The sequence below is a fragment of the Ceratotherium simum genome, chromosome 1 (assembly GCF_057802395.1).
Source record: "Ceratotherium simum simum isolate JZ-2026a chromosome 1, ASM5780239v1, whole genome shotgun sequence".
NCBI lineage: Eukaryota > Metazoa > Chordata > Mammalia > Perissodactyla > Rhinocerotidae > Ceratotherium > Ceratotherium simum.
Window position 1 is genome coordinate 15,641,977 of NC_141900.1, and position 25,771 is coordinate 15,667,747.

Sequence of the window (25,771 nt, forward strand, 5' to 3'; positions counted from 1 at the left end):
ATCTTTTCTCACTTCCCTTCTTGACTTTTTAAATTTCATTCCTAATCTTGGATTTTTAAATCGTTTGTGATGAGTTTTCCCCGTCATTATGCCCTTTGTCTATTTTTACTGAGGTAGTCTTATTTGGCATGTTTTAATTTGCTGGGGTTTACTTTTATTTGTTTATTTCTCTATTTTATTGTGTTGAGCTCCAGCATCTTCTCTGATCAAGTATTTTTATCTTTTGTGGAATCTGTTTTCTCCAAGCCCCTTGGTCCTTCTTGTAGCAATGAACTTGCTATCTACGACTTGCCCACGGGCTTACACCCCAGCCCAGTCTTCCCTACTTTCTTGTCTGCCTCACAGCAAGCAATGTTGCTGGTGTTTAGGAAGCCTGAAGGAGTCAAGTGATTTATATACTTGCCAGATCACAAGATGATTAAAAAGGGGCCAGTCAGACTCCCTTTCGTCCATCAGGGAAGAGGGGTGATGGGTAATCATTGGGGTTATGCTTCCAGAATTGGCAGCTTTATTACAGCCCGATGGGAATCCTGCCACATGTGTGGGAGATTCTGGGATGTGCATCCTTACCACTCTGTAGTGTGGGAAAGTACTAGACAGATTTATCAGCACAAAACATAGGAGAATAAAGTATATTGCTGAGGATGTGAGGGCTCCTATTGAAATATAAGTACTAAGAGTGCTGACGGCCAGAATGTGGATTTATGGGAAATAAAGCCCTAAAATACTTTCTCCAACAAAAAATAGACTTCTTGGAAACAGTTTTTCCTCTCTATGTACTTAGCTCCCATTGAGCTTAAATTGCTCTCAGTATTGTGATAATGACAATTCAGTATTACAGGATGTGGAAGATGAACCACATAAATTAACCAGCTGCTTTTAAGGGTAGTTCACTCATGACTTACCCTCTAAAATACTTTGTAGAACATTGGTGCTCAGTAGGTCTCTAGGCAGTTTTATGCCTAGAAGAAAGAAATGGATTTTATTAAATGTCAGTGAAATACAGGCAGATAGTTTTGTGGTAGTTAAATTAGCCTAGAATGTTTGTAAGAAAAACAGCTTATCTTTTCTTAAATTACTAAGGCAGAACTTTCCTTGCCATTCCTGCCAGACAATGTGTTTCTGCTTGAAATTCCCATAGATTAGGATTTGCTTTAAAAAGCAAGTGGAGAGTGGATCGTCTAGTCCTTCTCCCTCCTATATGAAACTCTATGTCCCACAGAATGTTATAAATCTAATCCTGCATGTACAGCATAGTTGTGTTTGAAGAGTTTCAAAGGACATGAATGGGAATGATTCCATAATTACTAGCTGATCTTTAAGGTTTTGTACTATGTGTGGATTGGAAAATGGGACTTGTGAGTAAAGAATAAAGTGGAGTGGAGAGAGAAGGCAGAAAAAATGCTTCAAGGGGCCAGGCGGGTAATGTGGAGAGAAGCAGGCCCAGGTGAAAGACAGCGGGGAGGAGTGGGCTCTGTGGCAGTCCAGGGAGCCTTCTGCAGGCATCCAAACACGTTTCCAGTAATCACAGCTCAACCCCAATGAGAGGCCAGTTTGCATCCCTGAAATAAAGGAAGTGCAATTACCTAAACTGAATAGGGGAAGACTAACCTCAAGAGTAGTTTTCAAATTTTTGACAAGTGTGGATATAGTTTATCGTCTGGTGTTGAGCAGAGGGAAACACACCAACATTTCAGGAGTAGGACATGGGTCAGGATAAATGAGCCCTCTCTCAAAGCAAGGATGTGTTAATTGTATGAATCAGTCACAGGGTTCTTTCCTTTAGGTTTTTGAGATTAGGGCAGATTCCAATGTGTCCACAGTAGTTTAGGGACATTACTAACTACAGGTGGGCTGAGTGGCTGGAGGATTTGGGGGAATTACATAGCTCTTCTTGTAGCAAACACATTGTGTGTATGAGCAATGAAGGAAAGAATAAGACTAGTAGACCTAGGAAAGCCTATTCATTATCTGATATTCATCAAGCCTTCTGTGTCCAGCAAAGTAGATATGGTTTCTTTCCTCAATGCATTTGCGGTCTGTTGGGGAGATGAAAAGTAAACACTTGAATCTCGGTGAGTGAGATGTAATATGGTACTCATTATCCCGTGATGGATCCAGCATGATCCTAAAACGTTTACAGAACCAAGAATTTAGGGGGAAATTGTTTGACTTAAAAGAATTCTCCTAAATGATGATCTTCCCTAATATATTTGACTGTTTATTTACAAATCATTTCTTATTTTTCATCCACAAAATATAAAGTGATTGAAACTACTGCTATTTGAAAAACATCAGAAAATAACATGAATCATGTCTAAAATGGTAGTGTAAATTAAAATTTGTTTCATTTACAGAAGTTGGTATATTAGGTCCCTGGCCTCCATTTTTGAGCACCCATCGGTGGCACAGAATGGCGTGTGCCTGTCTGTACTATAAAAATATCCTTAAAGGAGAAGCTACTTAGCTCCTTTGATTCCATGTCAGAGCAGAGTACACAAGGTTTATTGTAATAGAACTCTGGAAACTCAGACTCAACCATGAGACAGACTGAATTCAGAATTCTCTCCTTGCTTTGCTTCTGCCCTCTGCTGGAAGTTTTTTCCTTGGAACTAGAGCAGGAGACAAAGGGAGTCCAGGGTCCAGCGGCCTCAGCTCCCTCCGGTAACTGAAAGCACACTGACCACAACAGAAAGGATGAGTTGCAGTGAGTTTGGATTTTGGTTGGAAATGAAACAAGACTTTATTAAGAATTTTCTAAAGAAGTTAATGTTTTATTTAAAAAGTAGGTACGGTCCATGTGTATTAATTCTAATACATTTTCAGTGTGCCTCAAACATTTTTTCTTTCTCTGACTTCCAGTGAATTTTTGGTATTGTTTTATTGTTTCATTCCAGCTGTTCCCCTAAATTATCCTGATTGTGAAAATAAGAGAATGGATTTTCATCCCCATATGTATTAACATTATGAAAATAATTCACATGTTCCATGCAGAATAATTGTGAAGTAGAAATAATCACTATAAAATCTTGTCACCCATTTCTAGAATTAATTATGATTACTTTGTAATGTATCTTTCAGATTTTTATATATGGATACACATTCATCTTTTATTTAAAGGTTATCATATTTAATGCTGTTTTGCAATCTGCTTTTTTATTTCATATGCCCTGAACATCTTTTTATGTTAGCGAATGTACATGTATAAAATCATTTAAAAGTGAATACATCCTCTTGAGTTGTCTAGCTCTGCCACATTTTACTGAATCATTCTCCAGTTGATAGTTCATTTCTGGCTGTTATAAATAGCTTTACATACATCTTTATTCGTCTGATCATCATTTCTTAGCATAAATTTCTAGGTGGACTTCCTGAGGTCATTTTTAAATCCTTGAGTCCATAGTGCCAAAGGATCCTTTAGAAAGATGGTGGGACTACTGGTCAACAGTTTGAGTGTGCCCCACACACACACACTCTCCCCCCCCCCCCAGTGTCTGACCTTATCATTTTGGTTCATCTTTGTCAGTTCTTTCTTTTTCCTTCATCTGTCAATTCTAGGACCACTGCTGTACTGTTTTGAGTGTTAATTTTATAAAATATTTTACTGTCTGGCAGGGCAAATCCACATCCCCCTGTCAAAAAAAATGCTTAATTAAAAAAAATTCCTGTTATCTTCACGTTGTTTCAAATGAATTTATAGCATTTTGAAAGTTCTAGAAATAATCCCTTTGGGATTTTCTTTGGGCTTGCGTTAAAATCATAGGTTAGCTTAATGAAACTGAAGCTCTTCAGTGAGAATTTTGAGTCTTATTAGCCAGGAACATAATGTGTCTTTCCATTTATTCAGTTCATCCTTCAGTAAAGTTGTTTTTGTTGTGCGGCTAGTTCATGCACATCTGTTTGTGTGCATTAACTTCCAGAGCTATGACTCTCCCTTGTTGATAACTGTGATTGTGTCCTCTCACACTTAGGTTTTCAGGACTCATATCTCATTATCAAAGTGCTCTGGTTGTGTTTTGATTTCCTCTTTTACTCAAGGATAGAGTATTTTTTTATTTCAGTTTTTTGTTTTTCTTATCATTTGTTATTAATTTCTTAATGTTGGTGTCACTTGAGAATGATAAGAAGGATTGTTGTGTGTGAGAAAGATTAGCCCTGAGCTAACATCTGATGCCAGTGCTCCTCTTTTTTTTGCTGAGGAAGATTGGCCCTGGGCTAACATCCCTGCCCATCTTCCTCTACTTTATATGGGACGCTGCTACAGCATGGCTTGACAAGCAGTGAGTTGGTGCACACCTGGGATCCGAACCTGTGAACCCCGGGCCGCCGAAGCGGAGTGCACGAACTTAACTACTATGCCACTGGGCTGGCCCCAAGAAGGATTTTTTTTTAATTATTGTTATTTTTAATTTTTTTTTATTGAGGTAACATTGGTTTATAACATTAATAAATTTCAGGTGAATTTTTTTTATTGAGGCTACATTGGTTTATAACATTATATAAATTTCAGGTGTACATCATTATATTTTGACTCCTGTGTAGACTGTATCATGTTCATCACACATAGTCTAATTGCCATCCGTCACCATACACATGTGCCTGTTTACCCCTTTCACTCTCCCCCCTGCCCTTTTCCCCTCTGGTAACCACTAATCTTTTCTCTGTATCTATGTGTTTGGTGGTGGTGGTGGTGGTGGTGGTTTTGTCTTCCACATATGAGTGAGATCATATGTGGAATGATTTGTCTTTCTCCATCTGACTTATTTCACTTAGCATAATACCCTCAAGGTCCGTCCATGGGGTCACAAATGGCAAGACTTCATCTTTTTTAGTGGCTGAATAGTATTCCTTTGTGTATATATGTATATATACCACATCTTCTTTATGAAGGATTATTTTTAAAGTTCTTCTCGTTTTTTGGAATATCTCATTCATGTGGAGTCAGGATTGGGAAATTTCTCTTATTCCTGGATAAGACCTATCAGTTTCAAATACTAAAGTTTTCCATATTGCTGGTGTTTTTTCTTATTTGCTCGTATTGACTGGGAAAAGTCTATATTCAGTATTCAGAGTTGAAGTTGCTGTGAATTTGTCATAGATTTTGAGAGAACTTGGCCAGATCTTTTATTCTGGACAATGGTGGGAGAAGGAAGTTATATGCTTTGTTTTTGCCTGAATTGGAACACCGATGTCTTTTGGGAAGATGGCTACCAAAGAATATAATCATTGGTGCAGCCCGAAAGCGCTATATTTTTTTTTTAAAGCCTGCATTCTGTATTTACTAAAGCAGTTTCAAGTTGGTACGGTACCGCCCGCCTCATGTGACTGGCGCAACTGCCCTTGGTGGGTGCCCTCCTGTTGCCGCCACACCTGCTTTCCTTCCAGACTGTGTCGCCAGTGTCTGCGGGAGTGGCTGTTCAGGTGTCAGCTGCCAGTGCTGACCGAAGCCTGTGTGTCCCTGCATGAGCGTTTCCCTGTGACCCCCCTCGCTCCTCCAGCTCACATCACACTGAGCGTGGGGGGTATCTACACTAGATACCATAACCCAACCAACTACTTCCCAGACGGGTTTTTTCTTGTAGGGAGCTGAATCATAGCCTTCACTGGGGGCTTATTTCTATCATATTTTACAGATTTTTTAATTTAAAATTTGGAGCATATTTAATTTTTCTAACACAGGTGCAGATTGTTCCCCTTTTAATACTGCATTGGTCGTTTCTGGGGGGGAATTGGTGAGGGGGAGGCTCCACTGCACTTTGCTCTGGCCATGCAGCCACCCGTGCCTTCCAGCAGGTGGTTACGGAGCACTCCCTGGGACCAGCCCACTCCTCACATCACCTCCACCTGGTCCAGGCCACAGACAGAAGATAGACGTTTTGATCTTATCGATTCATCGCATTCAACATAATTTTTTTGCTACCTGTCTTTAGTGGAGTATGTAGCAGGAGCTATATTCTCAGGCTTTCTCCTCCTTTTCCAAATTTCAAACCTATCCTGTCACAAAATACTAAACACGTTCAGTGACCTCCTTGCCTCCATTCTCTGTGTGATGGCCAAGGGAGAGGCCAGATCACAGACAGAGGCTGTAGCTAAGGGTCTCTAACCGGGTGGGAGGCATGGTGGTGGTGATTTCTTACTCAGGACCTGGGCTGGGAGGGGACGAGATGGGTTAGAAGGTCTTTGAGAGTGTAGAGGATGTCCTGTATCTGTCTAATGGGACGACAGGGCTCCATATGTTCAGTAAAAGCCCTGCCTCCAATCTCCGTGATGGACCATGTGAGGCCATCTTTCTTTTGCATGGATAATAGAGAACTTCAAACATTTATGGCATTTTAAAGGGACCCTACTTTGCTTATTTGTGAAGATGGACACTTGTTTAAACTTAGGGTTTTATGTGTGTATGTGTGTGTGCCTCTTCTGACTTATAGGAGGCTGACTGTTGAGAAAGATATATAAAAAATACAGGTAAAATGTGAATTTACTCTCTTTCTCCTATTACCTATTTTCCCCCCTCTTTTGGGGTGAGAAGGGACACAAAATATACTAAGGTACACTGAAATTGACTCCAATGATAGGAATTTTAAAAATTCTGTTTTGGAATCTGTCATCAGCATTTGCTTTTGAAGGTAAACATATTTCAGGATTACATGTCTAAAGTTATATATTGTAAGTTATATATTATGTAAATTATATATTGTATATATTAAGTTATATTGTATAAATGTCTTAAAGGATTTAAATTGGATATATCAAGAAAAAATATTTTGTTGTATCCTTAATAATGCATGAATTACTAGAACTACGTCTTCACCAGTCTTAGGGTTTTGACCAGTTAAATTTGGTAATAAAATCTATCCAGCAAATTTTTTTATTATAGATTATTCCCTTTAAAATAAAGACCCTAGCTACCATGAACTTTTTAAAGAAGTTTAATCCTAAAGCAAATTTCTCATTTTATGACGTGAATTACTGCTCAAACGTCATTGTTAAATTATTTTTCTTGGGTTAAAGAAAAACAGACTGCTCTAACTATTGCAGTTTAATCTGTAACTAATATCTTACTCTCAGGGAAAAAAATGATAAGTTTTTCATTTCTCAGTTTACAAAATAAATTAATTCCTGAGTAATCATTTGAAGAACTTTCTGTGATACAAATCTTTTGACTGACTAATATGCATTATTCTCCATGAATTTTGGTATTTTGGTGCCATCTTGTGGCTTGACTTTGTAGTAACTTCAACACTCAAATAGATTTTAAACAACGTCCTGGGCAGGATAAGCTGTAGTGGAAATTCTTCCAAAATGCAAATCATATGCTACTATAAGTCAACATAAAAAGTGTTGAGAATAACTTTTTTGTTATTTGGTCAATGGATCGTCAAGAGTAGTAAGTAAGCAATCTAATGTATGCGTCTCAGTTTCTAAAATTCTGTTTCCATGATATTTGTCCCTAGTTGCTGCTGTTTGAACGGTCTTGGATGAGCAGATGGAAGTCTTCTGTTCTGCACGAAGGGGAAGGGAACATAAGGAGTGTGAAGTGGAGAGGCCATCTGATTGCTTGGGCCAATAATATGGTAAAAGCACATCTCCATCTTCCTAATGCTTCTTCAGAGCAGAAGAGCGGTCGGACTGAGAGGGCTGTAACAAAGGGAAAAGATGCCACTTACTGCGGTGGTCATTTCTAAAAGATACAAATGGCGATTGGTATCAGACCTGGAAGGTTAAAGAAATTAGATTGTTTTTGGCTTTCATGATAGAGTAATTCCCAACATCTTCTGGACTCTATTTTAGAGAAAGAAACCTGAGGCATGGAGAATAGCCAGGAAAATGAAAAGGCATCTTAATAATTGAAGGGCTGCATTGGGAATGTGGTCTTGAAAATACCATTTGCCTATTAGCCAAGGGCAAGTAACAGTTGATATGAAACAAGTGCAGGATATTGCTGATTTCTTTTTTACTCCCAGTATAATTACAGACAGAAAATAGGCCTGCCTTTAAAAAAGTAGATCATATTTTTTGGTGCTGGACTACTTAAAGTTTACTCAGTATGAGTTAGGGCGAGTAGAAAGCTTAAAAATTACCTTTTTGACATCTGGCATATCTTTTGGGATTTCAAGGTGTTATTTAGTAAATTAGCTCTATTCAGTTGTAAATAGTAGAAATCTCCCGGACTCTGCCTTGCTGTTCAGGCCTTTTCTTACTTCTCCTGGGTCGCAGTAAAGGTAAACAAACCTGTGGCCTCTTGGTTTATTGTTAGTTACTGCTTGCTTGATGTTTCCATTTGAGTACTTTAAAATGTTAGTAGTTTTCTTTTCATAGTGGTTTTTCAGATTCAAAACATTTCTAAAAAACAAACTCCAGGGGCCGGCCCCGTGGCTTGGCGGTTAAGTGCGCGTGCTCCGCTGCCGGCGGCCTGGGTTCGGATCCCGGGTGCGCACCGACGAACCGCTCCTCCGGCCATGCTGAGGCCGCGTCCCACATACAGCAACTGGAAGGATGTGCAACTGTGACATACGGCTATCTACTGGGGCTTTGGGGGAAAAATAAATAAATAAAATCTTTAAAAAAAATAAAAAAATAAAAAACAAACTCCATTTATGCAGTGGAACAATACAATTAGAAATGTTACTTGTCTGTCATTTTGGAAATACAGTTGTTGATATCTGTACATTTCACATTTGTGTTGTATTTGAGTCACGGATGCCATCCACTAATAAAATCTCTTTTGTCCAGAAAGGAGGAGAGAGGTTTTCTTCCGTTTTGGGCTCTCACAGAGTTTGTGTGGAGTAGGAGCGTTTTCCATTGCATGGCTCCCAGCAGGGCTCAATAAACACAGTCAGTGTTTTGCAGTGCTTGTTATCGGTGATGTGTAGCAGTGGCTGTTAATAAATTTTCCTTTACTTTCCTCCTCTTGAGTGGAAGATGCTTAATGCTATTTTATTTTCCAGGGTGTGAAGATTTTTGACATCATCTCAAAGCAGAGAATCACCAATGTGCCCCGGGATGATATAAGTCTTCGCCCAGATATGTATCCCTGCAGCCTCTGCTGGAAGGACAGTGTGACACTCATTATTGGCTGGGGGACTTCTGTCAAGGTGGTTTTCTCTGTCTTTTTAATAAGTCTATGTTGTTATGGATCCACTGAGGATGATCCAAAGAATATGAGTTCTTTTTCTTCTTCTTTTTTTGTGGGGAAGATTAGCCCTGAGCTAACATCCGATGCCAAGCCTCCTCTTTTTTTTTTTGCTGAGGAAGATTGGCCCTGGGCTAACATCTGTGCCCATCCTCTTCTACTTTATATGGGATACCGCCACAGCATGGCTCAACAAGCGGTGCATCAGTGTGCACCTGGGATCCGAACCTGCGAACCCCAGGCCGCCGAAGCAGAGCGCGCGCACTTAACCGCTATGCCGCTGGGCTGGCCCCCGAATATGAGTTCTTGAATGGCTTCTCACAACCAAAATATTTTCACCTGAATATTATCGTCATGTGATAATCACTTAATGCTCAAATTCATTCATATGCATGATTTTTAAGATATGGTCTTTCTTTTCCATGCCAGGCAAAACAAATCGTGAACTTTTCTATGTTCAGAATGGTCCTGCCTTTTTTATCCTTTTTAAATTTCCCATAGCCCGGTTGGCTGTAGCTATTTATAGAACATGTGGTTAGTTTTGTTGGTTTGTCAGGTTTTCCTTTCTTTATTGTTCTTTCCATTTCCCTTAGCTTTGACCCATAGCTTCTTCATTCGAGTTGATGATGGAAAAAGGTTAAAACTAAATCATCCTGCTTGCTTGGTAATAGTTTGAAATAGAGTAAAGGCCCAGACTTATTATCTGTAAGATTTGGGACTATTTTGTGGCATATAATTGTCTGCCCTTTACGTGCCTGAGTACATGAAATTTAGCTATTCTGCAAAAGGCGGCCCAAAGCTCACTCACATTTATTTCATGCCTGCCAGTGCTTGTCTTTTACTAGATACTTCAGAGCCGGAAGTTGTTTGCTTCCCTTTAAAAATATATAGCTTAATCTAAACAAAATAAACTAAAAATTAGCTGAGGTAAAAATGGTATGAGAAAGTATCCCAGCAATAGTCTAATGCAAGAGCTCAGGGTTTCGAGTAAGACAGACTTGAGGTCAATTCCAGCTTCTCCATTTACTTCCTGTGTGACCCTCTCTAAGCCTTACTCTCCTCATCTGCAGAACAGGACTACTAATCATTCTCACATCTAAGTTTTGGGGAGGATTAAATGAGGTAATGCATATAAAGAGCTTAGCATAGGATCTGACATATTGTGAGTGCCTAATAAATATCAGATGTCACTGTTATGCCATAAAATTCTAAAAAAGTCATGAAGGAGACATGGCTATTTAAAATTTACTCTTCTCTGGAAAAGAAAGCATAAAAATTATTAATGCAATGATTGCTGTTACCTTCTGGCCCTTACTTTGATGTGTTTCAGGTTCTCTTTTCTTTCTTTCTTAATTGAACATGGAGTAATTCTTTTCATGTGTTAAATGAACACAGCCTGATTCACATTGAGGGTAACAGGAAGGAAGTTGTGCCCAGTAGTCTAGGATGAAAAAAGTGATCCCCCAGTCTTCCTATCCCATGTGTGCAGTTACTCATCTGATAAACTTATATTCTAGATATTTTAAAAATTCCTTAAATGGACCAGGCAGCTTTTTTTCTTTATTTTAAAGTTGTGATTTTCTTTTCTTTTGGTGAAGCACAAGGAAAATTAGCCTGGAGGGACACATAAAAAGTTCATTGATTGGCTACCAGATATGCTTTCTCTATTAGGCAGAATAATGGCCCCCAAAGACAGCAGGTCCTAATTCTGGCAACTTGTAAAGGTTTCTTTATATGGCAGAAGAAGTAATTAATTAAGAACCTTCAGATGGGGAGTTTATCCTGCATTGTCTGGGTGGGTGCTATGTGCCGCCTCACGTGTGCTTATTAAGAGAGAGTGCTACCAAAAAAGAGGAGAAGGCACTGTGGTAATCTGTTACAGCAGCCACAGGAAACTAGTACACTTGCACTGTGCCCAAATTACAGTCCAACTCAAAAAATTTTTCATGTCAAATGTTTCATTTTATTGGAGATTCCTCTTCTTCAGACTCAATTAGTAATACGTTGAGCACTTCATCTCAGTTCAGAATCTTACTGTGTTCCATTGAAGGAAGAGAAGATAGGACATAATTTTTCTTCTCATAAAGAGAACAATCTTGTTGGAGAGAAAGAGCCGCAAGTTGTGTACAATTAGAGCTAACCATTTCGTTCATTCATTCATTCATTTGCTTGACAAATACTTACCGAGTTCCTGCGATGTGCCAGGCAAAGTTCTGGTGTTGCAGATACATACATAAATGGATGAATTCCCTCCCTGGGAAAATCTACATTATAGTGAGTGAAGATAGACAAAACAAACAAGCAAGTAAATATACCATGCTGAGGGTGGTAAATACCAAAGGGGTAGGAGGGTGGGTGCCATTTAATATAGGGCGGTCCGGGGAAGACATCTCCCATGACTAACATGTCGTCTGTGCAGAGATCTGGAGGGAGGAGGCTGTGCAGCTGTGGGGGAGGGGGTGTCAGCAGAAGGAGTAGCCAGTACAAAATCCTTGAGGCAGGAGTATGATTAATTTGTCTTTGAGAAACATAAAGAAAGCCATTATTGGCAGAGAGGATGGAGCAGTGTGCAGAAGAGGGATAGAAGAGAGAGGGGAGAGGGGAAAATATGAATGTGGGCCTGTTGTGGTGGAGCAGATCGTGTAGGGGCTCAAAGGCCTTTGTGAAATCTTTAGCTTTTAGTTTGAGTGAGATATGAAGCCAGCAGACGGTTTTGAGCGGTGGAGTTAGTTAAAAGATCTAACTTGGATTTTAAAAGGATCTCTGGTTGCTGTGTGGAGCAAAGGGTCAGGAAAGAGGAGAGACTGGATGGGAGGCTACTGCAATAACCTCAGTAAAAAATAATGCTGTCTTGCATCAGCCTAGTGGAGCTGGTGAGGAATGATTGGATTCTGGATATATTTTGAGGGTAGACCCTATGGTATTTGTTGATGGTTGAGTGTGGGGTGTAAGAAAAGAGAGAAGTCAATAGTGACTTTTTCTACTTGAGGAACCAGAAAACGAAGCTACCTTTTACTGAAATGGAAAAGAGTGCTGATGGAGCATGTTTAGAGGGAAAAAGAAGTTGTTTTTGTGTGTATCCACTTGAGATGCCTGTTAGACACGTAAGTGGAGAAGTGGAGGAGACAGTTGGATGAAGCAAATTAGTGTTCATGGGGAAGAACCTACCTGTTGATATAAAGGGCTCTTGAAATCATTGATCTGCTCTTACCCAGGATGTGAGCTCAGGGTAGCACTTAGCTGTCATCTGCACCTGCTGCTACCCATCTGTGAGAGAGGTGCTGGGATAAGAACTCAGACACAGAACTGAGGGTGGGGACAGTGGAGCCGTGGCCCAGCTGCCAGTAGTGGCATGTGTCCTTGTCTTCAGAGAGGTGGTGGCATGGCCAGAGAGACACAGTTCAGCCTTGGCCTGAGTTCACTTATTCTAGGAAGCCTTCCTTTACTGCCAGTAGATGCCCGTGCTCTGTACTTCCCCATCACACTTGAGTAAAATGCCCTATTTAATTGTGTCTCCCCCACTGTACCATAATCTTCCAAGAAAAGAGCTGTATCTGTTTTACAAAGCCCGTAACTCAGGACCAGCCCAGTAGTTGCTCAAAAGGGCTAGTTAATATTATATTTGTATATATATTCATACTTTTTTTTATTATGCTTCAAACCATTTGAAACATTATTCCATGACTCATGTACTTTTATCAGCACGTTGAAACAGTCGTTCATTTGGCATGGTGGAGCATACTTGTTAGACAATTTAGTAGTTTCCTTAGAAAGTGTGGACAGAAGAGTGGATAACAGATAAAATCGAAAGTCTAATGAAAAGAGAAGGAAATTGGGGAAAATTGGAGAAGTGGACAGGAAATTATCTGAAGTGAACAGGAGACAAATGACAAAAAAGAGTCAAGGGAGGAAGTAGCTGGTCGCTTCTAAGTAAATGCTTATACCTCCACAGTCGCGGGTTCAAGTCCTGTGTTAGAGAAGGCAAGTCCTCTCACGTATTCATTGTATTGCTGGACAGCAATTTGAATGAGTGTATTAAACAAACAAACAAACAAAACCTTGTAAAAGTTCACATACCCATTAGTCTACCAATTATATCTCTAGGAATTTGTCCTAAGGAAACAAAAGTCCAAAATTTTTATAGACAAGTGTGTTGATTACACTCTTGCTTGCATTAGAGTGAAAAATTAAATGTCTAAAAGGGGGTCGATTAAATACGTTATAGTACACTCATGCAACGAGATACTATAGAGACATTAAAGATTTGTGTGGTGGTAGAATATTTAAATAATATACTAAGTCATTTGTGGTAAATTGTTAGGTTAATAAAAGTAGCTTCCAGAAAAAATAAGCTTGTTAATAGTGTTTACTTTGTGCTGGGACAACAGATAATATTTGTTTTTTCCCCTTTAGTTTTTGTGTATTTTAGAATTTTCCATACTGTAGCTGTACTCGGGGTATCAGCTGTAAAATAACAGTAAATGCCGTCTCTAAGCAAAAGGAAAACAGCGTGACCCCTGCTGAAAGTTGTGTAGGATCCGTCCTTCACTTCAGGCTCAGTCTTAGCTAGATGGAGGAACTTATGTGAATTTTTGTTGTCTGTTACTACGAAATAGAATGTATTCGCTTTAGAAAATACAGCAAAAGAGATAGAAAATATCCATAGTCTTACCACCCTAAAACAATCATTGTTAACAACCGTGTGTTTGTGGTGTGTGTGTGAGAATGATAGATAAATAACATACACATCAATTTGTATCCAAACTGTATACATACAACTTAAAATAGGGGTTGGCAAACTTCTTCTGTAAAGAGCTAGTGGTAAATATTTTACACTTTGCAGGCTATATACTGTTTCTGCTAAATATTTTTCTCTTTTTTTTTCTATTATTTTGTTTTTGTTTTTTCCTTTTCTTTCTTCCCTTACTCTTTCCCTTTCCCCTTTCCCACCTTTAAAAATGTAAAAACTACCCTAAGTTTACAGCATAAAACACATGGCCAGATTATAGTTTGTCAACCCCTGATTTAAATAATATGATACAGGGGCTGGCCCCGGGGCTTAGCGGTTAAGTGCGCGTGCTCCGCTACTGGCGGCCTGGGTTCGGATCCCGGGCGTGCACCGATGTACCGCTTGTCCGGCCACGCTGAGGTCGCATCCCACATACAGCAACTGGAGGGATGTGCAACTGTGACATGCAACTGTCTGCTGGGGCTTTGGGGAAAAAAAAGGAGGAGGATTGGCAATAGATGTTGGCTCAGGGCCAATCTTCCTCAGCAAAAAGAGGAGGATTGGCATGGATGTTAGCTCAGGGCTGATCTTCCTCTCACACAAAAAATAATAATAATATGATACATTGATTTTAATATCCTCGAGAGAAGAAGAGCAGGTGCTACTTCTGCAAAGTATTATTTAGCAGCAGTGAAATAAATGACTAATATGTAATCAGAAACACAAGACCTAATGTGAGTGTTGCCTAGATTGACTATTGGGCATTTTTGGTTGTATACTTTTGCCAGATAAAGTTCTTTATCTGGACGATGATAGAAGTAGTCCTTAAGTAGAGTTGCGGAGAATGGGTCATTGGAAACACGTTAAAATTATATTATAGTTTTCTTTCTTTCTTTGCCCTTGAATAAGACTTTATGGAGGAATAATGGTGGAGAATATAAGTAATGGTTGCTATATGTCATTGAAATTAATTTCTATCGCTTGAGTCATAGGGTAGGTTATGTGCACTCCATCTTCAGAGCTACATGGCTGATTTAACAAAAGTATCACATATTGAATGAAATGTTATAAACAGTTTTCCATCAAATGACTAAAATAACCTGTGAATTTGTTTTCTAGATATGCTCAGTGAAGGAACGGCATGCCAGTGAAATGAGGGACTTGCCAAGTCGATACGTTGAAATAGGTATGCCTTCTGTGCTATGTAAACAAACCTTCAAAAGAGAATCTGTTTGATTAAGGGGAAACCTAAGGCCATGCTCTTCTTCAGGGCTCATCACTTGGGACCTCGATGAAATAGGTCAAGAAGCATTTGTTTTCAATTTTGAAACTTCACTATAGAGACCCTTTTTTCTAACTGTGTTTCCAATTTTTATACAATAATTTTGTAGTTGGCTTTGAAGTTGAATAACCATGGGTTTGAGTTCTGGTCCTCTTATTTACTACTTGAACTTTGGACAAATTTCTACATGCCTCAGTATTCTCATCTATGAAATGTGAAAAAGAATACCTGTCCCATAGGTTGTTTGTAAGAATTCCAAGAGTTCATACATGCACAGCTCACAGCACCTTGTCCTGTACCGTCTAAATATTAATTTTCATCATCACTGGTCTGGTCCAAACTGCCATAATCTTGTATCTGATCAGTGAAACAGCCTTCTAACTGGTTTATCTCTTTCCACCAGGAATTACTGGAATCTGGTCCCCCCTCTGCAGTCAAAATACAAATCAGAGCATGTCACCATCCTTCCTTGTTCCTAGGATGACGATGAGACTCCTTACCATGGGCCACAGGGATCCATGGTGGCCCTCACCTGCCTTTCTAGCTTCAGCCCATCACAAGCTTCTCCTTGGTCTCTGTGCTACAGCCACTCTGGCCTTCTTTACCTCTCCATGTCTAGAATGTTCTTATTGCCTCTTTTCACTTCATTGCCCCTTAATCACACCTCAGCTCGAGTGTTGCTTTCCTGGGAAAGCCTGCTAGACCTCCCTGACTAGGTCTAATCCTCCCAGCAGAGGCATTTGTAATACTCCCACTTCTAGCACTTGTTTCAGTTGCATTGATGGTCTGATTATTCAGTGCATTTCTGTCTCTTCCACCAGACTGTAACCTCCTCGAGAGCACACACTGGGTCTGTCTTTGCTCAATGTTTGTATCTCAGGGACCTGGCACCATGCCTGGCACATAGTCGGTGGTAAAAAATACTGTGTCAAAAGAATAGTAACTCTGGGAAACAAGTGTTCAGGAGAAGGATGCCAGGGTTGATATACCATTACCTTTATAACTTAGTGTAAAGTTATTCAGACAGAAAGGATGAAAATTGACTGACTTTTGTCAATTAAACAGGTATAGTAAAAGCTACCTTTGTATTATTTAGAACTGAGCAATAGGAGACAGAGTTGTGTGGCAAAAAAAGTTTTGCCATATTATAAGTCAGCTGAAAAATTCATTTACCCATTTGGATGGTGGATGGGGAATATAACTTTGATGGGTCATTATAACAAGGTGAAGCTGAGAAGAATCATTTGCACGTGACTATATTTCTAAAAACAGAGAAAGACGTATATTACACACGTGGCTATACAGTTATAACATTTAAATCTGGGATATTTTGTACATGAAGTCAGAAGTTGATAGTGGGGTTTTAATAACTTTTTGCCTTAGAAGGATAAATAAATACATAGATAAGTAAATACATATTGCTCAGAGTATGGACAAAAAAGGTATATGCAGAATATAATGGTACTGAGAAAAACTGAGGAACAAGGTAATAGAGAAGAATGATAACTTGAAGATAAGGATAATTATTTCAGTATCTCTCTCTTCTTTCCTGCTATCCTCTTGCCTCCTAGAAAACAAACCTCTGAACATCTCAATGCATAGTGTCCTGAGGGTTAAGTATTAGAATATTTTAAATACAGATGAGTTAAAAAAAAAAAAAAGCAAAATCTCTGGGAATTTTTAAGGATGTAAAAATTGCCAGGGAGGCATAAAAACGTAGCAATTGTCCTCTGCTCTCCTTAGATGATATTTATTGCTCACGACGTCCTAGCTATGGGGCATTGCACTGTGTGCATTACCTGCATCCTTTCCCTTCACTCTCATAGCAGCCCTTTGAAGGCAGGTAGTATACTTCTCCTTCTATAGATGAAGAAAATTGGGGTTCAGGGAGGTAGATAACTTGTCCAAGATCTTGCTACCATGGCGTTAAAGTGGATAGAATCTAACTCTGCAGAGCCACCAGAAGCCTCCATGGAGGCAAGGCAGTTTGCCAAATTCCTGTCTAATCTTGATTAGGTTACTTCACCTTGCTGAGCTAGGCTTTTCTCACCTGTAAAATGGATGTGATATACCTTTCTGGATGGTAGCGAGAATTAGGTGTGGCATAAGTAATGCCTGTAACACGGTACTTGGCACATGTGGATGCTCACTGAATCATAGTGGTTCTTGTCACCACGTACACTTCTGTCCCAGCTCTGTGACTGCTAATAGCTGGCCCAGTGGTGGCCCTAGAGCTCAGGGATCACATTATTAAGGTGTAGTTCATCTGTACTACAATTTACGTGAAATAGACCATGTGTGGCTACTAACTATCACATTACTGACATTTTACTACTGTGGTTAGTGGTTAAGTACCATTTTTTCCCCTCTTGAGAGCAAACTTTTAAGAATATAAACCATTTCCACAGCAGGAGGCAAAGTGGTTTAGATAAGAGTCCTTGACTAGGATAAAGGAAAAGAGAAATATTAGGAGGTCTGGATTACAATTAGCTTTAGCCCTGAACAGTGTGAGCCACTCTTCTTTAGTAAATGAGGTGAAAACGGCATGAAGATTAAAGAAATATCTGTGGCTGTACATGTCTTAGAAGCCAAATGTTAATAACTCTTCGTTATGTGTCAAAATCTTAAGAACACCACAAAAGTTATTGCTCTCATAGGATATTAATTTATTCTTTAAATGAAAAATAATAATGATGATAAAGATTAAGCTTACTGGCCAATCACCAACCCATGAAGACATTCGCTGTACATAGGGCTTTTTGGATGTCATTTCTTCTGCCAGATTACATTGTTAAAAGTAGATTGTGGTTTATGCCTGCTGTACTTATTTTAATTTGGATCTCTGTGTTCTCACAGGACTTCCTAACCTTCTGGCATTTTTCACCAGACTCTTCCATGGTCTTTATGGAATGGCAGTTAGAGAGCTGATATTATGTTGTTAGGAAATGAAGCCAATATCTGTGTCTCGTTTTCTGGGCGTCTACTGCCAGGAGCAGATGACTTACATGCAAAGAATTAATGATTGACTTCCTAGTCTTGATTTCATATGGAAGTTTTTTTCAAAAAAAATAAAGAGAAAAGGAATCGATGTAAAATGACAGAGAGGCCAGGAAGAAAGAAAGAGAGGAGAAAAGAAGGGACATCTTTTTCACTTTGATTAAATAGTATCAGTATCTTCAGTTGATCGTATGCTATGGCTCCTAGAATTTAGCACATCGTTCTGTTTTCAGACTCTTGATTGATTGAGAAGACAATGACCTGGAAATGGAAGATCTGTTTGCGTGGTGGAGGAGAGCTGTGAGATAAACATCTTTCTTAGATCTAAGTGTCTCTCTCCATCCACCTGTTATTGTTCTGACACAGACATGCAGGTTTCAGCAGGGGGACACTCTCTGTGCACATGAGTGACGTGGTTCATCTCGTAGTGTAAGGCTCAGCAGGAATCATGCCAGCTCTGGCATCATTCAAGTTGTTTTTGCTTAAGGATCTACCTATGTATGATTTTCTGTTCTGTTATGATTCAGTTTGACTGACTATAATCTATTCATTCTTCTATTCTACATTGAATATTTTCCCAACATTTTATTATGAAAAATTTAAAACACAAAAAAGTAAGGAATTTTAGAGTGAGTACCTATATACTCACCTCCTAGATTCTGCAATTAAGATTTTGCTGTATTTGCATTATTACATATCTGCTCCTCTGTCCATTCCTCCTCAAAGTGGGAACTCTTTCCCACTCAGTGCTAGAGACACAAATGTTTGTTGTTGGGAGTGGAATTAATAAATTTTCTCCATAATAAGTAGTGGTAAGAAATATAGAGCACCTGAAGTAACAAATATATTTTATTTCTTTTATAACAACCACCACCAGGCACATGCTAAATACATTACAAACAGAATTTCATTTAGTATTCACAGTGATCCCAATGGGTGGGGGCTGTTATCCTATTTTGTAAGTGGAGAAGCTGAGGTTCAGAGGGGTAAAGTAACCTGCTCAAGATGATTACAATCATAGGCAAAGAAGGCAACATTTGAACTCAGATATGCCTGCTCTCAGAGCTGTTCCTCATAACCGCTGTGCCATACGTTCTTCCCATGCATTCCTCCCCTAACACCTGGTCCTCATTTGCAGCCAGAGGAACTGTTGAGAAGGACCGAGACTTGCTCCAGACATTCACGTAAAAACTGTATGGTAGAAATTCTCTAGAATCCAAAGACCCCTTCTAATGTACCAGTGATGTCTGCTCACTTGTTCTTCAAATAGGCAGATGAAATGGAAATAATGCAGTAGATTTGCTTTTTTTTTTGGTTCAGAGAAATATCTCATATGGAAAAGTAAAAATTGTATATGTACTTGTTTTATCCTGGGATTGACAGTTCTTCATTATTTCTCCTCTAAATTGTTAGGGAATCTCTATAACATAGTTGCCTTGGATGGCTATCAGAATTGTTTCTAAGGGAAGGGAACCAAATCCAGACTGTGATGTAATTCTTTCAACCCTTGGAAAAAGAAAAAAAAGCTCTCATTTGCTCTTTTTCAGTGTTTGACTTCAGTTGATGCATCCAGGTAGTTTTGGGGTTTGGTTTTGGTCTCTAAAATTATTTAATTTAAATTTTATTTTATTGTGGTAAGAGCAGTTGACATGAGATCTACCGTCTTAACAAATTTTTAAGTGTACAAATAGTGTAGTAGTGTGCTACATACAAATATTTCGGTCAAGGATGGACTGCATATTCAACAATGGTCCCATAAGATTAAATGGAGCTGAAGAATTCCTGTCTCCTAGTGACCTCTTAACATCACAGCTCGGTGTGGATGAGGGTGACATTGGGGAGCTCCTTGAGGTGGTTCCTGGGGCATTAACCAATGAGGAGTTGTTGGAACTGGACGAGAATGCATAACTGAAGAAGAGGCAAGAGAACAGGAAACTGCAGGAGAAGAAAAAGAAGAACCTTGAAGAAAATTCACAGTGAAGGGATTAGCAGAAGCTTTTGCAGACCTCAACAAGCTCCTTAAAAAGATTGAAAACATGGACTCCGACACTGAAAGATTTTTTCATTAATAGAGAGGAATCTTTATGACACGTTGTCTGCTTACAAGTAAACCTATGATGAAAAAAGAAACAAACCAAGCAAACCACCGTGGACATATTTCTGAACAGAGTGACACTTCCTCAAGAAGAAGAACCTCAGGCTGGTCCTTCAGGAGGCATTCCAGAAGACGGCATTGTTTTCATGGGAGATGACAGCTCCATGTGTGTTATTGCCCCTGAAGACCTTCTAGTGGGACAAGATGTGGAGGTGGAAGACAGTGATACTGATGATCCTGACCCTGTGTAGGCCTAGACTGCTGTGTGTGTGTTTGTCTTAGTGTTTAAGAAAAAAGTTTAAAAAGTTAAAAAAAAATTTTTTAATCAACAAAAGCTTATAAAATAAGAGTATAAAGAAAATATTTTTGTACAGCTGTTCAATGTGTTTGTGTTTTAAGCTAAGTGTTATTACAAAAGAGTCAAAAAGTTAAAATTTAAAAGTTTATAAAGTAAAAAAGTTATGATAAGCTATGGTTAATTTTATTATTGAAGAAAGAAAAATATTTTTTTACAAATTTAGTATAGCTTAAGTGTACAGTGTTTGTAAAGTCTACAGTAATGTGTAGTGATGTCCTAGGCCTTCACATTCACTCACCACTCACTTTCTGACTCCCCCCGAGCAACGTCCAGTCCTGCAGGCTCCATTCATGTAAGTGCCCTATACAGGAGTACCGTTTGTTATCTTTTATACCATATTTTTACTGTACCTTTTCTATGTTTTGATAGATACACAAATACTTACCATTGTGTTACAGTTACCTACAGTATTCAGTACAGTAACATGCTGTACAGGTTTGTAGCCTAGGAGCAATAGGCTATACCATAGAGCCTAGGTGTGTAGTAGGCTGTACCACCTAGGTTTGTGTAAGTACACTCTATGATGTTTGCACAGCGACGAAATCGCCTAATGATGCATTTCTCAGTACGTATTCCTGTTAAGTGACACATGACCATATTGTTAACTATAGGTGCAGTGTTGTACAGCAGATCTCCAGGGCTTACTCATCTTGCTTAACTGAAACTTTATGCCTGTTGATTAGCAGCTCCCATTTCCCCTCCCCCCAGCCCTTGGCGATCACCATTCCACCCTGATTCTATGACTTTGACTATTTTAGACGCCTCATGTAGGTGGAATCATGCAGCGTTTGTCGTTCTATGACTGGCTTATTTCACTTAGCGTAATGTCCTCAAGGTTCATTCATATTGTTGCATATTGCAGAATTTCCTTCTTTAAGGTTGAATGGTATTCCATTGCATGTACATACCACATTTTCTTTATCCATTGCTCTGTCGATGGACGTTAGGTTGTTTCCACATCTTCGCTGTTGTAAATAGTGTTGCAGTGCATGTGGCAGTGCTAATGTCTCTTCAAGATTTTGATTTCAATTCTTTTGGATAAATACCCAGAAGTGGAATTGCTAGATCATATGTTAGCTCTATTTTTAATTTTTTGAGGCACCTCCATACTGTTTTCCATAGCAGCTGCATCATTTTGCATTCCCACCAACAGTGTGTGAGGGTTCTCTTTTCTCCACATCCTAACACTTGTCTTTTCTTTTTTTGATAAAAGCCTGTTTAGCACTTAAAATCTAACTATTTGTTTGAACCTTTTGACCCAGCAGGTCCTTGCTCGTTACCTTTTCTGTCGTCTAAGCAGTGTGTTGTGAGCTGCTCACTAATCCTTCCTCATCAGTACTGCCTCAGGCATGCTGAAGTTTAGTGGATGAGACAGTCACAGCAGCTGAGCTCTGTCATGTCACACAGCGGTGTGCTGAATATTCATTAGAAAATATGCAATTAAATTGTAGACTAAACTTGTTTTAAATAGTTTCCAACTTATGTGTACTATTGGTTCTTGGTTTGAATGTTTTTGTTAGTTTGTCCTTTAGCGATTCTCTTCTGTTTCACTCACAAATATTAGGTCTTCTCCATAACTTGCTGATGTAAACCATTGTAAACTCACTTTTACTTTAATGCATCTGCTTCATAGCACAGTGCTGAAGATGCTGAAGTGTGATTTCTAAATGTATTTTCTTAGATCAGTGGTCATGCTGACAAAGTGTCCAAACCTATTGAAAAGTCTGTGTACATTAAATCCACTTGATTATGAAATACTAATATCTGGCTAAGGGGTCAGATTTTCTTGGGAACAAGGCACTATCATAAAGGGATCTCAAATTCAAGAAAAGGGCTGAGGCACCCTGGCTGCCTGCAGCAGAACTACCAGAGAGTTGTCAAGCCCTGAACTTCTGTTCCTGCTAACCATAGTACACTTTTAACCTGAGCATCTCTATCGTCTGGTTTATGTTTTCTAGTATGACTCATGTCTGGGAAAAGTAAGACTTCAAATTCCTACTTCTGCTGCCTTCTACTTAAGTGACTTCAGTCAAGTTACTTAACATCACTGAGCTTCAGTGCCTTCTAAAAGAGGTATAGGGGTATTATGGTGAAAAGAGATAACGTATGTAAGATATTTAGCATACTGCCTCTCAGCGTAGTAATGCTTGTTAAATGGGAGCTATTTTTAATGTTACTATTATATCTAGTTACTCAATGAGAGAGAAAAAGTGATTTCTTTTAACAGTCAGAAGACTAAAATATTGTGTTCTATAAAGTCAATTGAAAGAGAATTGAAGGAAAAATAAAAACACGGATTTACTGAATCATTCTGAAGAGATTAATATATTTCAGAGCTATATTTCTTGGTAAAATGTATCTATAAACCTATATATGATAGAAGTACAAGTAATAATCAAGAATATTGATTTACGTCCCATTTGCAACAACATGGATGGGGCTGGAGCATATTATGTTAAGTGAAATAAGCCAGAAAGAGAAAGACAAACACTGTATGATCTCACTCATATGTGGAATATAAACCAACATGGACAGAGAAAACTGTATTGTGGTTACCAGGGGCAAGGGGGGTGAGAGGTGGGCACAAGGGGTGAAGGGAGTCATATATATGGTGATGGACAAACAAAAATGTACAACCCAAAATTTCACAATGTTAAAAACTATTAAAACATCAATTTTAAAAAATTAAAAAAAAAAAGAATATTGATTTAAATACCATCTCTTATAGGTCTGAATACACTGATATTAAGTGAGATAATGTAGTTGTGAATTATTTGGGGGATGGTCTTTTTATTCAAACCTAAATAAAATTTTAATTTTTATCCTTTACGGTCTAATATACATTAGTTTTTTTTTAATCTTTTTTTAGTGAAATTTTATATAATGACTATTTGATGAAATGTTTTCTCTCATGTTGTAAATACCATTCCCACCTTTAAGGGGATTGGAGTCATGATTATTGCCACTGTGTCCACCCCTATCCCCACCCCTCCAGAATTTAATTTTCCTGCTTTGTACTATTTCTTGCTTTACACCTATTCCCATTTTTGCATAGCATGTGGTATTTTAATTATTTCTTTAGATATCTAGATTCACAATCTCTTTTAGAGACAGACTTCGTCATCTTGATGCTTCTAGAAAAGGGTCTTATGCCTAATTGGTGCTCAGTAGTTCTTGAGTGAATTAAGTTGGTGGTAACCCTCAGAGATGTAATACCCAAGGTACAAGAAAGCTCTCTTGTTAATTTTTATTTCAGTCACGTGGTCATCATTCTGACTCTGATAGTGTGTGTGCTGTTGATGGCCCAACAGTGTTTATGTATTTGTGACTGTAATCCTGACCCCATTGCCTGGCTAATATAGAGTTGGTGTCTAACACTGATATGTTAACATTTTGTGCTTGGAGGATTCTAGGAAGATGGTGATAATGGCAACATAATTTTTCAATCTGCCTGAGTCCTTACATAAAAAAGGAACAACTAGATCATACAACCAAAAACCCATAGACAACATTTACAGCAAAACTGAGTGACAAGGTAACCCTAAGAACCCCAAGATACAAGTGGATGGGAAAAACCACCTATGGCTACAAGACCCGCTGTGGTATCAGTGGCTGTGAGAGAAAGCAGAGGGGAATAAGGGGGTGTCTAGCGGACTTGAGACCAGGAGAACTCCAAAACAGCTGGCAGATGTTCCCTGGGAAAGACCGGGGCCTCTCTGAGAAGAGTTAGGTAGAGGGGCTGGGCTCGGGCAGCCCAGCAGCCCCTGTGAACTCACAGTTGAGCAGCCAGGGCTTCCTGCCAGGGCCAGGCTCACTAGAGGAGAATAAAACCTGACCAAGATAGGGACATAGAAACAAAGGAAAGGGAAGGTCCAGAGAAAGGTGAGGAGGGGCCAGAGCCAGGAAGTCTCAGAAAACAAGGGACCAGAGTTTGAACACTAAATGAAAACTACAGAAGAGGGGAGCTCTGTGAGGTTAGAAGAGTTATTCCAGTGCCTACCTCCTTCTAAAGAGATTGGTGACAGTGTTTTCACCTAAAAACAAGCACCAGAAAAGTACCGGGGTCAAATCCAATGCTAAGGGTTAAGACAAAGTGAAAAGGAGAAGAGTAACATCCTTGGCAGTGAAAGCACACCATAAAGACACGCCCACAAGACAGATGGCAACTGTAATTTACTATTTCAGAATAAACTACAAGACGTTTTTTACAGTGATGCAGGGCATGAAAGAACAACAAAAATCAGAATTAAAAAATGTCAAATGAGGTGACAGAACTCAGGAAATATTTATAAATAAAAGATTATTTCAGAAATGAAAATTAACCTAGAAGGAACATAAGAGCAAGGAGACACAGACAATGCTGTAAGAGAAATAGAAGGGGAAAGGAGGACTGTTTTAAAAATCACAAAGCAATAGGGAAAAAAAGATTTACAATTAAGTGAGAAATACTGAAGACTGGCAAAGATGATTCAACCTACAAATAAGAGTCCCTGAAGAAAAAAACAAAGCAAAAGAAAGGAATGGAACAAATACAAAAACAATAATTCAAGAAAAATTTCCTGAAACTCCAAAAGAACAAAGCTTGAAACTATAAATTAAAATAGTACACTGTGTATCTGATAATAGTGACCCATGATGAGCTGTTAAGTGCTTGAAATGTGGCAAGTGTGGATAGAGATGTGCGACAAGTAGGATTCCAAAGACTTAGTATGAAAATAAAAAGTAAATTATCTCTTTAATAACTTTTTATGTTGTTGCATGTTGAAATGATAATATTTTGGATAGGTTGTGTTAAATAAAATATATTTTTAAAATTTCACCTCTTTTTACTCTTTAATGTGGCTACTAGAAAATTTATAATTCCATAGTTACACTGTGTTTGTGGGTTGCATTATTATTCTGTTGGACAGCGCTAATCATGAACTCTAGCCTCCCTTCTGGATCAGGGCAATGTACAGAATCTTCTTCATTCTGGGTCCAAAAAATCTCCCTGAATAGAATTTTCATGGGAATAGTCCTTTTGAGGCTTTTTCTCTTTCTCTCTTAATCTGCTTAGAATCTCTCTCTTTGTTTTTCCATGGATTATTTCTTATAGCATGTCTCAGAATGCTTTATCCTCCTGAATATACCAGAGCACAGCGGTCCTTTCATCTCCATCAGGATGAGGAAGGCTGTGC

At 38.9% G+C, this 25,771-nt stretch overlaps 1 protein-coding gene across 2 annotated transcripts in view; it reads left to right on the plus strand.

The window, feature by feature from the left end:
• Positions 1–25,771, plus strand: part of VPS41 (VPS41 subunit of HOPS complex) — a 171,680-nt gene that overhangs the window by 90,550 nt on the left and 55,359 nt on the right. Inside the window, exons 8-10 of one of the 2 annotated variants that reach the window (XM_004441474.3) lie at positions 7,455–7,574; positions 8,949–9,095; positions 14,982–15,048. In XM_004441474.3, coding sequence (XP_004441531.1) covers positions 7,455–7,574; positions 8,949–9,095; positions 14,982–15,048 — 334 coding nt within the window. The remainder of the gene's footprint in view (positions 1–7,454; positions 7,575–8,948; positions 9,096–14,981; positions 15,049–25,771) is intronic. The other variant, XM_087435816.1, reaches the window with a different exon arrangement.